The sequence below is a fragment of the Haliaeetus albicilla genome, chromosome 9 (genome assembly GCF_947461875.1).
Source record: "Haliaeetus albicilla chromosome 9, bHalAlb1.1, whole genome shotgun sequence".
Classification (NCBI taxonomy): Eukaryota; Metazoa; Chordata; class Aves; order Accipitriformes; family Accipitridae; genus Haliaeetus; species Haliaeetus albicilla.
The window spans coordinates 39,334,850-39,347,180 of record NC_091491.1 but is presented as its reverse complement, the minus strand read 5'-3'; the positions used below and the strand labels follow the sequence as shown (position 1 = coordinate 39,347,180).

General features: G+C 42.4%; 1 protein-coding gene across 4 annotated transcripts in view; it reads right to left on the bottom strand.

Annotated features, from left to right (window-relative positions):
- GOLIM4 (golgi integral membrane protein 4) overlaps positions 1-11,935 on the bottom strand; it is a 34,956-nt gene extending 23,021 nt beyond the window's left edge. For 3 of the 4 annotated variants that reach the window (XM_069792782.1, XM_069792784.1, XM_069792783.1), the window contains exon 1: positions 11,111-11,670. In XM_069792782.1, the coding sequence (XP_069648883.1) occupies positions 11,111-11,297 (187 nt within the window). In that variant the 5' untranslated portion in view covers positions 11,298-11,670. Of the gene's footprint in view, positions 1-11,110; positions 11,671-11,812 lie in introns of those variants that run through there. The other variant, XM_069792785.1, reaches the window with a different exon arrangement.
- Positions 11,936-12,331: the final 396 nt, after the last annotated feature.

The following is a 12,331-nucleotide window of genomic DNA, read 5'->3' as shown; positions in this document are numbered from 1 at the left end:
AACACAGGAGTCAAGCGATGTGATGAAAGCAAGCTTATTTAACAGTCATGGTTATTTCTCTTATCTTTGCTTTGCACATCTAAGCAGTAAAACTGTTATTGAGCAACATATGCCATTATTGTACATTTAAAAGAAAGTATCTCCTATTTTACGTTACCAGCAATTTTGCAGCTGTGTTACTTTGGTATTTTGGTCTGCCAGAAGCATGATTCCAGAGTCTAAAATACCTCAGTTCCCACTATCTTACATACTGGAAAATTAAGTTCACATTGGGATTTAAATATACATGATGCCAGAAATTTTATTAATTTCAATGTTATTGTTTCTTATGCAATTCTGCAATCTTTCTCTGAGCTTAGAGTAATACCTTTCATTTAAAACCAGCAGATTTCAGTAGTCTTGGCAACATTCAATGTTGCTTTCTCACAGACTGTGGCAGAGTTGAACTGAACCAGCAGCGTGTGGTAAGCCACACTGGCACTTTTCTAGTAGCACTACGAAGGTCTGTAGAACATAGACTTGTTATAAAAATACAGATAATTTCCAATTCTTGTCACTGCAAATAGAACCATTTAAAATGTGAACCCATGCAAATAGCTTTTCTGCTGAGTGCAAAGTATTTCCATGAGCCAAGGAAGAATCCCTTCAATATGGCATGTAGGATAGATTTTCTAGTCCAATGACAATAATTAATATTTTGATCTCAGAAGATATTTCTTGACTCATCTGATGCTAACATTTCATGCTGTGAGAACACGTTATTAATATAACAAGACCTCCTCCCCAAGCTTCCAGCTCTGTGTTAGATTAAGTCAGTGAATCTGGCTTCAAACAAGGAGATCCACTATTTCACTACTAATAATCTTATCAGAAACAGATTATCAAACTGTGGGTAGCTCCTGGACAAGTATCAGGATTCCCTACCACAGTACAACCCATATGGTCACAGCATATACTCCATCTATTTCAAAGACTCTCAATTGAGAGTTTAGCAATAAATGGATATTCCAGTGACATTGCAAACATCTAAGAAACAATGGATGTATTCCCACAATAAAGACTAGGAAAACTGTGGTTTAAGTATAGCACAAGAAAATAACATTACAGAAACCATATCTTTACAATATATTGAACAAAATATTGAAGCTGTTTCGTATTTTATACCCTTGAAGTTTTCAGTTTTGAATTTATACAAAAAGGGCAGAAATAGAAGCCAACATAATGTGAAACTGATTGCATGTGAAAAACAAGCATTTTTCTGGCTTAATTATGGAACAATTTTACATACAGGCAGGGATGGACTGCTCTCATTTTGCTCACTGAAAACCACAACTAGCATTGCATGACAATTACATTTACTTTAAAACAAACTCCTACACTTTTCAATTTACTCACATGAAGAATGATCAAGTAATAGCTTTGTCAAATTACAGCCAGTCACTGCAAAAGAGCAGAATTCCTCCTAGCAAACTAAACCATGCATCAGCAGTTGTGCTTAAAAATAACCACTGCTTTGACTTAATTCACTAGGCATTTATGTTGCTCAGAGTATTAATAATTTTAAGAGAGAAGTTTGTATTGAATACCTGGATCTTCACATCCAGGACTTTTGTAGTGTCTGTCATACACCTACCACTGATTTCAGTTGCACAAGGAGAAAGCATAACATCTACCTCTTTCAAAGATCCTGCACCAAAAATAGGCTATCAATTAAAATAAACCTGTTCCTCTAATAAGTTAGTCAGTACTCCACACTAAGAAACTACAAATGGAGAATGGGACTTGAGCAAATTATGGAGATTTGGGTCTGACTAGCTTGAGTGCAGGCAGTGACGTCCTGCCACACCATGCTCCTAATGCACAGAGTGGTTCTACACGAACGAGATGCACCACTGCTGCTAAAACAGCTCCACACGGAGCTGTAGACGGAGACTGATCAAGTGCCTGCACTTAGGTCAAAGTTTAGCCATGAACTACATATGATCTACCCAAAGATAACAGAGAACTGACTATGTGCATTTTTAGGTAGTATTTTCCATCTTGGAACACTGGAATTTTTTCTGGGTAAGTTGGAATATACCTGAAAAAAAACAAAGAATAGTTTGGGAATTACCTGTATCCTGGTAGTTGACATGACACTGAGTGTTGGGAATCCATTAAAGCTCATAGCTGACTCCTTAACTAAAGCTCTGAGACTCCTGCTTTTGGCTCTACAAACTCCAATTCAGTCCCTGGTGTCTTGCTCAGGACAAGAATTATCACTGATGCTCTCTATGAAACTTGCTTTCTATCAAGGGTTTTTTCCCACACTAACTTTGCAGAGCTTGGTAACAGATTAGACAAGGTATCGCAGCCATGAGAGAGAATCATGAGAGAACTTAAAAAGCTCTGGAATGTGTGGAGAGTTCAGATAAGCATATAAGAATATTCATATGCTTATCAAACCTTCAGCTTTGCATCCTCAAAAAGAAAAGAGGAAATCTGAAGCACAACGTGGAGAAGCGTTGCAGATCTTAAAAGTTTTGCTTTGACTGCAGTTCTGGAAATGGGGGAATGCTAGGGAGTTTGGCACACTGATGTAGTTCGCCCCAGAAACACATTCTTATATTTCTAAGAAATAGTTGTCGTCTCTATTCAATTATAAGGATGACATGAAAATTAATTTCTAAACTGGAGTAAGCACCTACATTTAATAGAATCCTTTCACTCCACCCTGCCTCATGTACTCCCTTTCTCAGAAGTCAATAACACCTCTAGGAAACAACAGATTTAAAAACAAATTGCAAGATATCTTGGGATATAGGGAGGTATTTATCATGTTGAAGCAGTAAACTGTAATAGCTGCTGCTAAAAATAAAAGTTTGAGAAGCAGTATTAAATGCGATTAAATATTTAATCCCTAACAGTTAGGCTTCAGACATGACTTTTATTAGGAAAGAGATCACGTTTTCCATCCCAGAAAAGATTTCCTGCGCACTCCACAAAAGATTTCTTCCAATCTTTGATGCCACCCGCGGTTATGACATGCTGGGTCAGATTAGCATCTCACCTTGCATATGCTGTTGTCTATACACCTATCTATGCTAAAGATTTTCTTTTGAAGTGATGATAAATGCAAATAGTTCAAACAAAACCTGTATAGTGTTTTTAGACTTAAATTCTTAAGGTTAGCAGATTTACTTCTAGAATAATTTCATTCCCTTTTCTTCTTATGATTTTCCCTCCATTATTCTGCCATTTTGCCGTGACACACCAGATCATTTTGAAGAAAACACACAGACATTCAGAAGAGCTGCAGAGACAAGTTTCCTTCTCACATCATCTCTGAATGTCCGAGTCTGCTCCACTCTCAGCTCCAGGAAACAAGGGCCTGTTCTTTCTCTCAAAAACTGTTTTAGCCTTTTTTTCAATTTTATGCAGATGTCTCGTGATTCTATCTACATGGTGTTAGGATCTATGTAAATATATATATATATATATATATAAAAAAACTAGTGCAAAATTGACACTGAAGAAAAGCGGTGTAATCTATATATATACACACACATTGTTTTAACTGTCTCTCCTAACTGAAACATACATCTGAATTTTTATTGTAATGGAATATGGCAAAAACTGATGTAATAGCTATGGTTATCACCTTACAAAACTGCTAAACCACTTCCTTAAATTAGTTCTCGAGAGCTCTAACACAGGGGACTTGGAGTCACCTCCAGTTGTATGTTTTGAAAAACTGCATACAGAAATCAATAGTTTGAGTTAGTGGTTTATAATTTATTTATTTTTTTGGTAACAGAATATCACTGTCAAACCTCAAAATATGCATCCAAGTATGACAGATTAACTGAAACACTGAAAATGGCATTTTTCAGCATCGTGGCATGGATAGGAATAGACTATGCCCTCCAGGAGCACAAGCAGGCACAACATCTCTGTAATTAAGCCCTGGAAATGACTGCCAAATTCAGGGTCTGAGTCACCTCAGGAAAATAAGATACTAGGCTAATTTCAGATACCTTGGTGGGGGGGCAGGCGGAATGCAGAGGAAGAGGTGGAGTAATTGCAGTTTCTTTTATTTCTTAATTAACGATCATAGTAGAAAATCTTGGGAAGTTTGGTTTATGCTAGATCACCAGAAAAAGATCAGAATTGCATCCAGCTCAGAAGACCCTCTTTAAACAAGGAACAGCATCCAAAAAGGCTGAATTCCTTAAGTGCTTACCTTAGGCTCCAACATGGCTAGAAATTCATGCCCTGAATCCTAAAAATCCCAAGAAAAATCACCTAACAAAAGATTCTGCCTTAATTAGGCAGAAGTTGTTCTGCATAGTTCATTTTTTCCAGTAATGTGAATTATTTAGCTTTCATTACCATTAAACCTCAAAACAGCACCTGACTTTCAGCAGGACAGATTTAATTACTTTTTCTATGCAAGGATCCTATTCCAAAAATGAGCAAAGTGAACTATATTAGCCACAAATTGCTGGCAATATCTTCACCACTATGTAAGAGATGCTATAATGTGTACTCAAATCTCAGAGTGGGTGGAAACCTTACTCATAAGGTTGCCCCACCCAGACATACATACCCCTGCCCAGCAAAACAACCAGCCCAATGAGACAATGCGTTTGGAACATCACATTTATAACTTAAGAATTCAGTCAGTTTTGCTCACATAGGAAGTAAGGAAGCAATTCCACTCTGTTGTTTAGGCTTTGGTTTTAACAGTAAACCAACAGTCTCCACACCAGGAGTGCCTAACTCTCAGATATTAACTTTAAAGTTTTGTCAGTACAGTTGCAAAGTCACAACCCCCCTAAGACTCTTCCCACATTGTGTGCTTAGCACAGCCAGACATCGCTTAAGCTATGCTGTTGCCTACAGGATTTCTGGCTCAGTTTGCAGCTACAATTTTCAGATCATGACCGTGGCAGTTTCATCCTCTGCTTCTCTACTGGTCTCCATCCAACAAAGCTGATGATGTTTTAGGTGATGCAGAAGCTTCTGTCAAACCTTTGCCTGCTAGGAACGTGTGACAGAAGTCGACTGTCAAAGCAGCCAGAATGCAAACTCACCAAAGCATCCACCCATCTTGCCCCCCTCCTCCTCTCTCAGCTCTGAAGTCTTCATAATCACAGACAGATCAATCACTTAGAAGCTTTAAAAAGCTTAAATCATCATCAGTAACAAATAGTTCCAGGATATTGGCTCTATCTTGCATCAGTCTGCTAGCTACCAGGCCCAATATTAAACTGGGGAGGGGGAACAACAAAACCCAGAGAATAAAACCACCCTATTACCTCATGCTGCTTAATATTCCTTCAGACTACATGCTCTGTGATCTTCAGCCCAGATTCCAACTTGGGTGCAGATGTAACATTGCAGCACTAGTACAAATTTATCCTAGAATTATTACGTCCACAAGGAAAGTGATTGAAGGGCACTTGGGCACACATTACAGGAATGAAAAAAAAAAACCCAAACCAAAAAATGAGCATTTGCTCAATTTATTTTTCCAGTCATAGGATTCAGCTGCTGGGACTCTCACTTACTATGGACCTAGAAGCAACAAACCAGCTCCCTGAGTTAACTGAACCAAACAAAGCTCTAGCACCTTGTCTGTACCCGGATTATTAAGAAATATTAGTAATTCCAGAAAACCCCAAATCTTCAGGCTGAGCTGCAAAACAGACATATATCTATCAATATACATTTTATACATACATATATGTACGTACAAATGCATATACGCATACACATTTACAGCATATAGATCTTCCATACTAAAATTTTGCACAAATAATTTTAAAGGTTTAATGTGTTTTAAGCATTTAGAACATTAAATACCCAGTGGAAAATGTGAATGGAAGTACAAAAGACAGATTCTTAGATGAGGTTACAAACCAAAGCATACCATTTCAGGAAGCCAGGTAGCAGAATTAGGGATGCTGTATTTACCATTTCCTGCAGTACTGTACTTGGTGTTGAAGTAGACCCATGTGCCAATAGTACACAGAGAACTAACCTCTACTATTACAGTGCTACCACAGATCTTTCAGATCTCAGATAGCAACAAAACACAATCAAAATAAGCGCTGTAGTGTTACGTGCAATCTGAAACCAATAGGAATGACAGGAATTCAGGCTGCTGTTATTACGGAGAACAACCAACCCATACAGGAACTGCACAGATGTAGCTCTACTTGTATGACGCGTGTGAAAAATAAGCCATCAAAAGTACTGTTAGTTCTTCCTAGCTCTGCCAACTTATGGTACAAGTTTAAATAGAGTACTCTGAAAGAGGGGTGAGATAGGGAAGTACATCCACATCTGTATGTACTTCACTAAGAACAGCTTTGGCTCTGTGTAGTTAGCATGCAGAAAGACATAATAAATATTAACCAATAAAGTTACACGGAACTATGATCTAGTGATATGAACTATGAACTGTGATGCATTACGCAAGCCTCTATACATAGAGCTGCTATAGATCCGATCAACCTCTAGCAGGTCACCTCCAAGGAGGGGCCTCGGTTTAGGACAAGTGGCACAACAGGCACAGAGGAATTCTACATTTGCTTTTCAGCTGGTGCTTTGTAGCACTGGATCAGACAGCTTTGAGGAAACCCACACCTTGTCTACAGTAGGACAAACTCTGAACTCTCAAGTCCAGAGTCCCTGCTGGCTGGCTCCCAAGATTACAGTACGGTCTCAGACTGCACAGAGATTGCCTGAAGCCACCAGATACATTAAGACTCCAAGATAAAGAGCAAGAAAATTAAGGTAGTAAAAGGCACTAAATGTAGGCTGCTATTAGGATTAGGGATTAAAACAGATTAAACAGATTAAAATAGTACACAAGGGGTTACTTAATACCCAGAGGATGAGAAGACAGAAACTGTAAGGGCTAAAAAGACATTTGTAGATACATTCAATCTTGAAGCAGTCAAAGATACGATCAGGTTCATCTACAGCTGTTAATGCATTTCTGTTCTAGCAACTGAAGTCTGTTCCTATATGGCCAATAATTTAAGACTTAGTTTGACGCATCTTTGTAGGAGGCAAAGAGTGTCAAATTTTGGTTTTATCATTTTAAGAAATACTAAATAAGATTATCTTCATTTTTTGAACATATAATGCTCAGAGAATGAGATTTAAAAACAATCGGCTTACTGGGAAGATCAGCTTCTCTACAAAAGACCTTATAGATATGAATGACTTCAGGTTTTCTTAGCAGCCAAGAAATTTTGTGTCATCTCTAAATTTTGCCTCTGGTATTCCCTTTGTGTGTTACAAAAGCTGCCCTACTTTCTCCATGCCCATCAGAACTTTGTTAAAGAGATAAAAATGCCAAAGTTTGACATTCTTTTTTGTGGGAAGTTTCACTTTCAAATACAAAACCTTCTACAACGTGAACTGTCTAAAGGAGGTGAGCTTAAGATCCCAGCCTCTCCAAGCAAGTTGTTCTTACCATGTTCCCCAAGTCTGCCATCCTTCCATTCGCACCCTGGTCTTACTTCAAGAGGCCCAAATACTTCTCAGCTGAGTAGCTGAAGCTGTGAAGACCAGACAAAACAGAACTCCCTACAACCACAGTCATATGCAGCCCTCTTCAGTTCAGGTGCATGGGTTAAATGATTTTGAGACCTCTTCCTGCACCATTTTTCAGTGATGAGAGTGCTATTTTCCCACCTATACAGAAGATTTAGCCTGCTTCATGTGCTGCGTTTGAGCAAAACGAGTCAATGAGAAAGATAAAAATCTAAGATGACTGGCTTTTCGAGCAAAAACAGAAAGCGCTGCTCATTCAGGCATGAAGAACAGGCAAGTACCAAAAAGAAGGTTCTTACCACCTACATAGACGAAAAACCTAAAAAACTGTATGTACAAAGACAGAAAAATATTAGAGGGGACAGTAGTAAGCGAAGGGAGGCTGCACTCCAAGCTACAACTGAGGATCCTTCTTAAGATTTTGGGCAGACCAAAGGCATTCAGGTGCAAAACTGTGACCTTGTACATAAACTTAGGAGTGGCCTATGATCCTTAAGCATTTCATAAACTGACTCAGGTTTCACCCAGAAGCCCTGAGAGTGTTCCTCTGTGTACAAACAGGAAAACAAATGTCTTTATAGGCACCAACAGTCACAACAAAACCCAATCAAAATTCAGAAAACAGGTGATATTTCACTGTCATCCAAGCGTTTCAATCCAGTCGGCCTTCCAGGAGCAGAGCTAGCCTGGCACAATACAGCTTCAGGATCCTCAAAAGATCAACTTTAAAGAGTTGCTTTTTTTTTTTTTTTTATTTAAAACAATAAAAGCCTACTGATGAAACAGTTGTTCAGGAAGTAGAAGTCCAAGGTTCAGTTCCCTCCTCAGCTTTTAATGAGCTGTGAAGTCTTATTTAATCACCCAGAAGAGAGCTGTAAGCACTAAGAAATCAACCACTGTTGATACTGCACCCTCTTTTCCTCCTGGCAATGCTATGTCAGTGATCTTGCCCTTTAACTGGTTCCTGTTTAAAAGATTTCAGAGTGCTCCTATCAAACTCCACACCCCAAAGTTACCTCCAGACCAGTATCTACAGAGAAACTGATTACACTGCATGGAAAAGGTAAGCTGCACTACTTTAGTAGTGATGCATTTTATTGTTCTCATAAAAGAATAATCTCTCATGTTGTTAAGGTCATAAAACAGATGTAGCCTAGAAGTTCTTAGAGGTTTTTTTTTGTTTGTTTGGCAACAGAAATATTGTTGATTTAAAATCCAGGCCATTTAAAATCAAAAGTTCAAAGTGCAGTCAAATACTGCACCTGCAAACACAGGATTTTCTGTCAGCATTTTATGTTGTTTCAAAGTCTCGTGTTTAAAGAAAATTCCTTCCTATTGTTCCATATCAAGAGTTAAATAGGAAAGGTTCAGAAATGGTTCTGGTGTTGTACATCATCAGTTAGCATGGTGCTTGCGTATCTCTGGGTGAGCTGCGCATAGGCACAGGTTCTGAATTATATATGTTCTCCTCACTAATAAACTCCTACTGCAAAAATCCAAGCAACTATACGGGGAAGGCAATCCCAGAAAGAGTCACTAAAGGCACAGGAAAAGACAGGTAAGAAAAGTTTATTTCTAGCACACTAGGCTCAAATCCTCTGAAGTCCTTAGACATATAGCTTCCATTTACTTTAGTGGGAGATTAGGCATCTAACACTTGCTGCTGCGTTTAGTGTGTCTCTGGGCTCTCAGCCTCTTTTAGGTATGTTAGCTATTGCCATAATACAGGCAAATTTAAAGAACCAATTTTATTGTTACATTGTATTTTTCCCTGTATTCTGTGACTTAATTGCTAGTAATTATTGTTCTTTAAACAAAGTTTACTGCTACCATACTAGCATAGATCAGATCTCCTGCTTAATAGGCTTGATACATTGGCATGGGTCCCAGAACCACGTGAATTTATTGCATTGATAATCAAATGTATTAATGTTTTTGGATTCCGGTCTGTACTTTACATTTCTCATTGCTATACTGAAACAAGCAAGAGAATACTTACATAAAATGCAGCACTGTCACCGCATTTATCAACTACTAGTTACCTGCTGCTTCCATGAACTTGCTGGGATAGATGATGGCTACTCAAAATAATGTTTCAGATGTGTAAAGTTTAAACTAACAGTCCAGACCCAATATAATCTGATCAAGAGAATCTCTCTTCTGTGTTAGGATAAAGTTTGTTGCATGCTCCTCTTTGGTATAGCCAGAGCAACAGAAAAAGCTAACTTGTTGAATTTTAGCTTGAGAACAAGATGTTCCTGTGTCCTCTTCAAATACTGTTGGCAAATATACAAACTAGCAAAAGTAGCCCTTTAGCCATCTGCCACATACCCACCTCCTGGCCAAACATTTACATCTTTTTCGTGACTAAAATGAAGGTTTCTGTCAAATGTTTCCATGGCACTACCTGGAAACGTCCTGAAAATGTAATACTAAGTAACAATGGTCTCAGATCGTAGCTAAATGTATTCAAGTAACAAATCACTATAAGAATCTAACAGCATAAGCCCGATTCTGCACTCTCTGCATAAGAACTGTATGCTTCTATGCACACTTTTATGTATGCTTTCACAGGGAAAAGTATGGTTGAAGATCACCCTGAAGTTAAGTACTGTTACAGCTGCTACAGCAGACCACTCTTATTCTTGTTTTATAGAGATTTGAGAAATAAAACTCTAAAGAGTTTTGAAAGTTGGCTCTGGACTTCGTATATGCTGACCTGATAACCTTGCACTTGACAATTAGAGAGGCGCTGAGGTCTTGCACTTCCTAGAGCACTGATGCTTCACATGTATACCTGCTGCTTTGCATCTGATTTCTGGACACGCAGATGTCAGACATCGGCATCTTTTAATCTTCAAGTACAGGATGCCGATATTTGGTGCCTCCTTAAACCAAGATACACAAGGATCTGTATTTATGTGGCACCTTTAAGCCACGAAATTCAAAGTTATGCCAAAAGCAATAGAATAGCCATATCCAAATAACTTATTTGAACTTTACTTTCAAACTACCCTTTAAAAAAATGCTTTATTAACATACTCCTCTCCTCCCTCCTGGAGCTATTTAAGGTTTATGCTGCCCAGGAACTGCAGCCTTGCATTTTTGCAGCCGCATGTTCTCTCAGCAGCATAAAATTAATACTCCTAAGACAACACAGAAGCACGCAAAGGTCCCACAACCAGACGTGGTCTGTACTGTTAGATGAGTGGTGGGCAGCACGCCTGCCTTTTCCGTTTACACCGGGAATTCCAAAGTGATGCGCAGTCCTTTGGGAATAAGAGTCACTCTATAAAATGTGTGGGAGCGAGGGGGAACGCGAGCTCTCTAGCAGTCCGCGACAAAAACTCACACTGACTTCAGCAGGGCTAGGATCCTTCCTACCCGCGGTTAGATACCAAAACCCCACAGGCTGGAGGGAGAGAAGGGTTAGAAGCGCCTAAGGAGCGAATCTTTGCGAGAGGCTGGACAGCTGGAGCCCAGACTTCCCCAGAGGAGGAAGGAGGGTATTCCGCAAGCCATAGGAAAGGGCGGCAGAGGCTCCTGCCGAGGTAAGTACCTTGTAACTGAGCTGAGAGGGACTCTTGATGCTGCTGGTACTTGAGCGCCGTGGCCTCAGCCTTCCTCAGCTGGCCCTGCAGCTCGTAGTAGAGCATCGCCCCGTAGAGGAAGCCGAACACCACAGTCAAGAGCAGGAGGGTCTGGAAAATCCGCTTCTGTTTTCGGGAGCACATCCCGTTGCCCATGTCCCCGGCGGGGTCCCGAGGGCCCCCGCCCCTCACGGCTTAGCAGCGGGCAGCTGGAGGAGGAGGCGGCGGACGACGAGGCGGCAGCGGCAGCATCGGAGGCCCCGGGCCCGCGCCGGGAGGAGGAGGAGGAGGAGGAGGAGGAGGAGGAAGAGGAGGGAGGGAGGGAGGAGCCGGCCAAGCGCCTCAGCCCCTGGGCACCGCGGCGGCCGCGACGCCCCGGGCGGCTTCCCCCTGCGTCGGAGCGGAGCCGGCGGGACTCTGCGCGGCTCGGGGCGGGTTCCCCAGCCGCATGCTGCGGCCGCAAGGCTGCCCGGTGCTGCCCGCCCCAACCGGCCACCGGTTGACTGTCCCGGCCTGAGGGGAGGAGAGGAGAGGAGCGGCGGGGGCGGCTTCCCGCTCTCTCCTCAGGCGGCGCCTTCAGCCCGGCCCGGCCCGGCCCCCGCCCGGCTGCTCGGCCGCCGCCGCCCGCTACCTGAGAGGAACAAAGGCAACTTCCCCGGCCCCGCACTTACGTGTCACCTCCGCTCCGCCGCGGCTCACCCCGCCGCGGTGATCCCCGAAGGAAGTCCCGCTCCGGGCGCGGCCTCATTGGGCCCAACCGCGGGTCTCTCTCCTCCCCTCGGGGCGGCAGCGCCTGAGCGCATTGGGTACCCGCCGCGTCCGTCCGCCGCTCGGCCGGGCGCTTCGCTTCCCTCCGCCCGCCTCTTCTCCTCACTCCCGGCCCGGCCCGCTGCGGTGTGAGGGGGCTGCCGGGGTGGCGGCGGGGCGGTCCCTCCTCGGCGGCCGGGGCCTGTGTGCCCGCCCGGCCCCCGTGTGAGGGAGCCGGGGAGGGGGCTGGGTGGGGGCGTGGGACGCGCTGTGGGACAGGGCGTGTGGAGCTGTGACGGCCGCTGGGGCGGCGGGCGACGAGGCCTGTGGCGGCTGGAGGGGGCCTGCGGGACGCCCGGCTCCTGGGGGGGTCTCGTACTGAGAAGGCAAAGTCCCAAAGAGGCTGTTTTTATAACCGAGCACCTGATTTATTTACCCTCTTC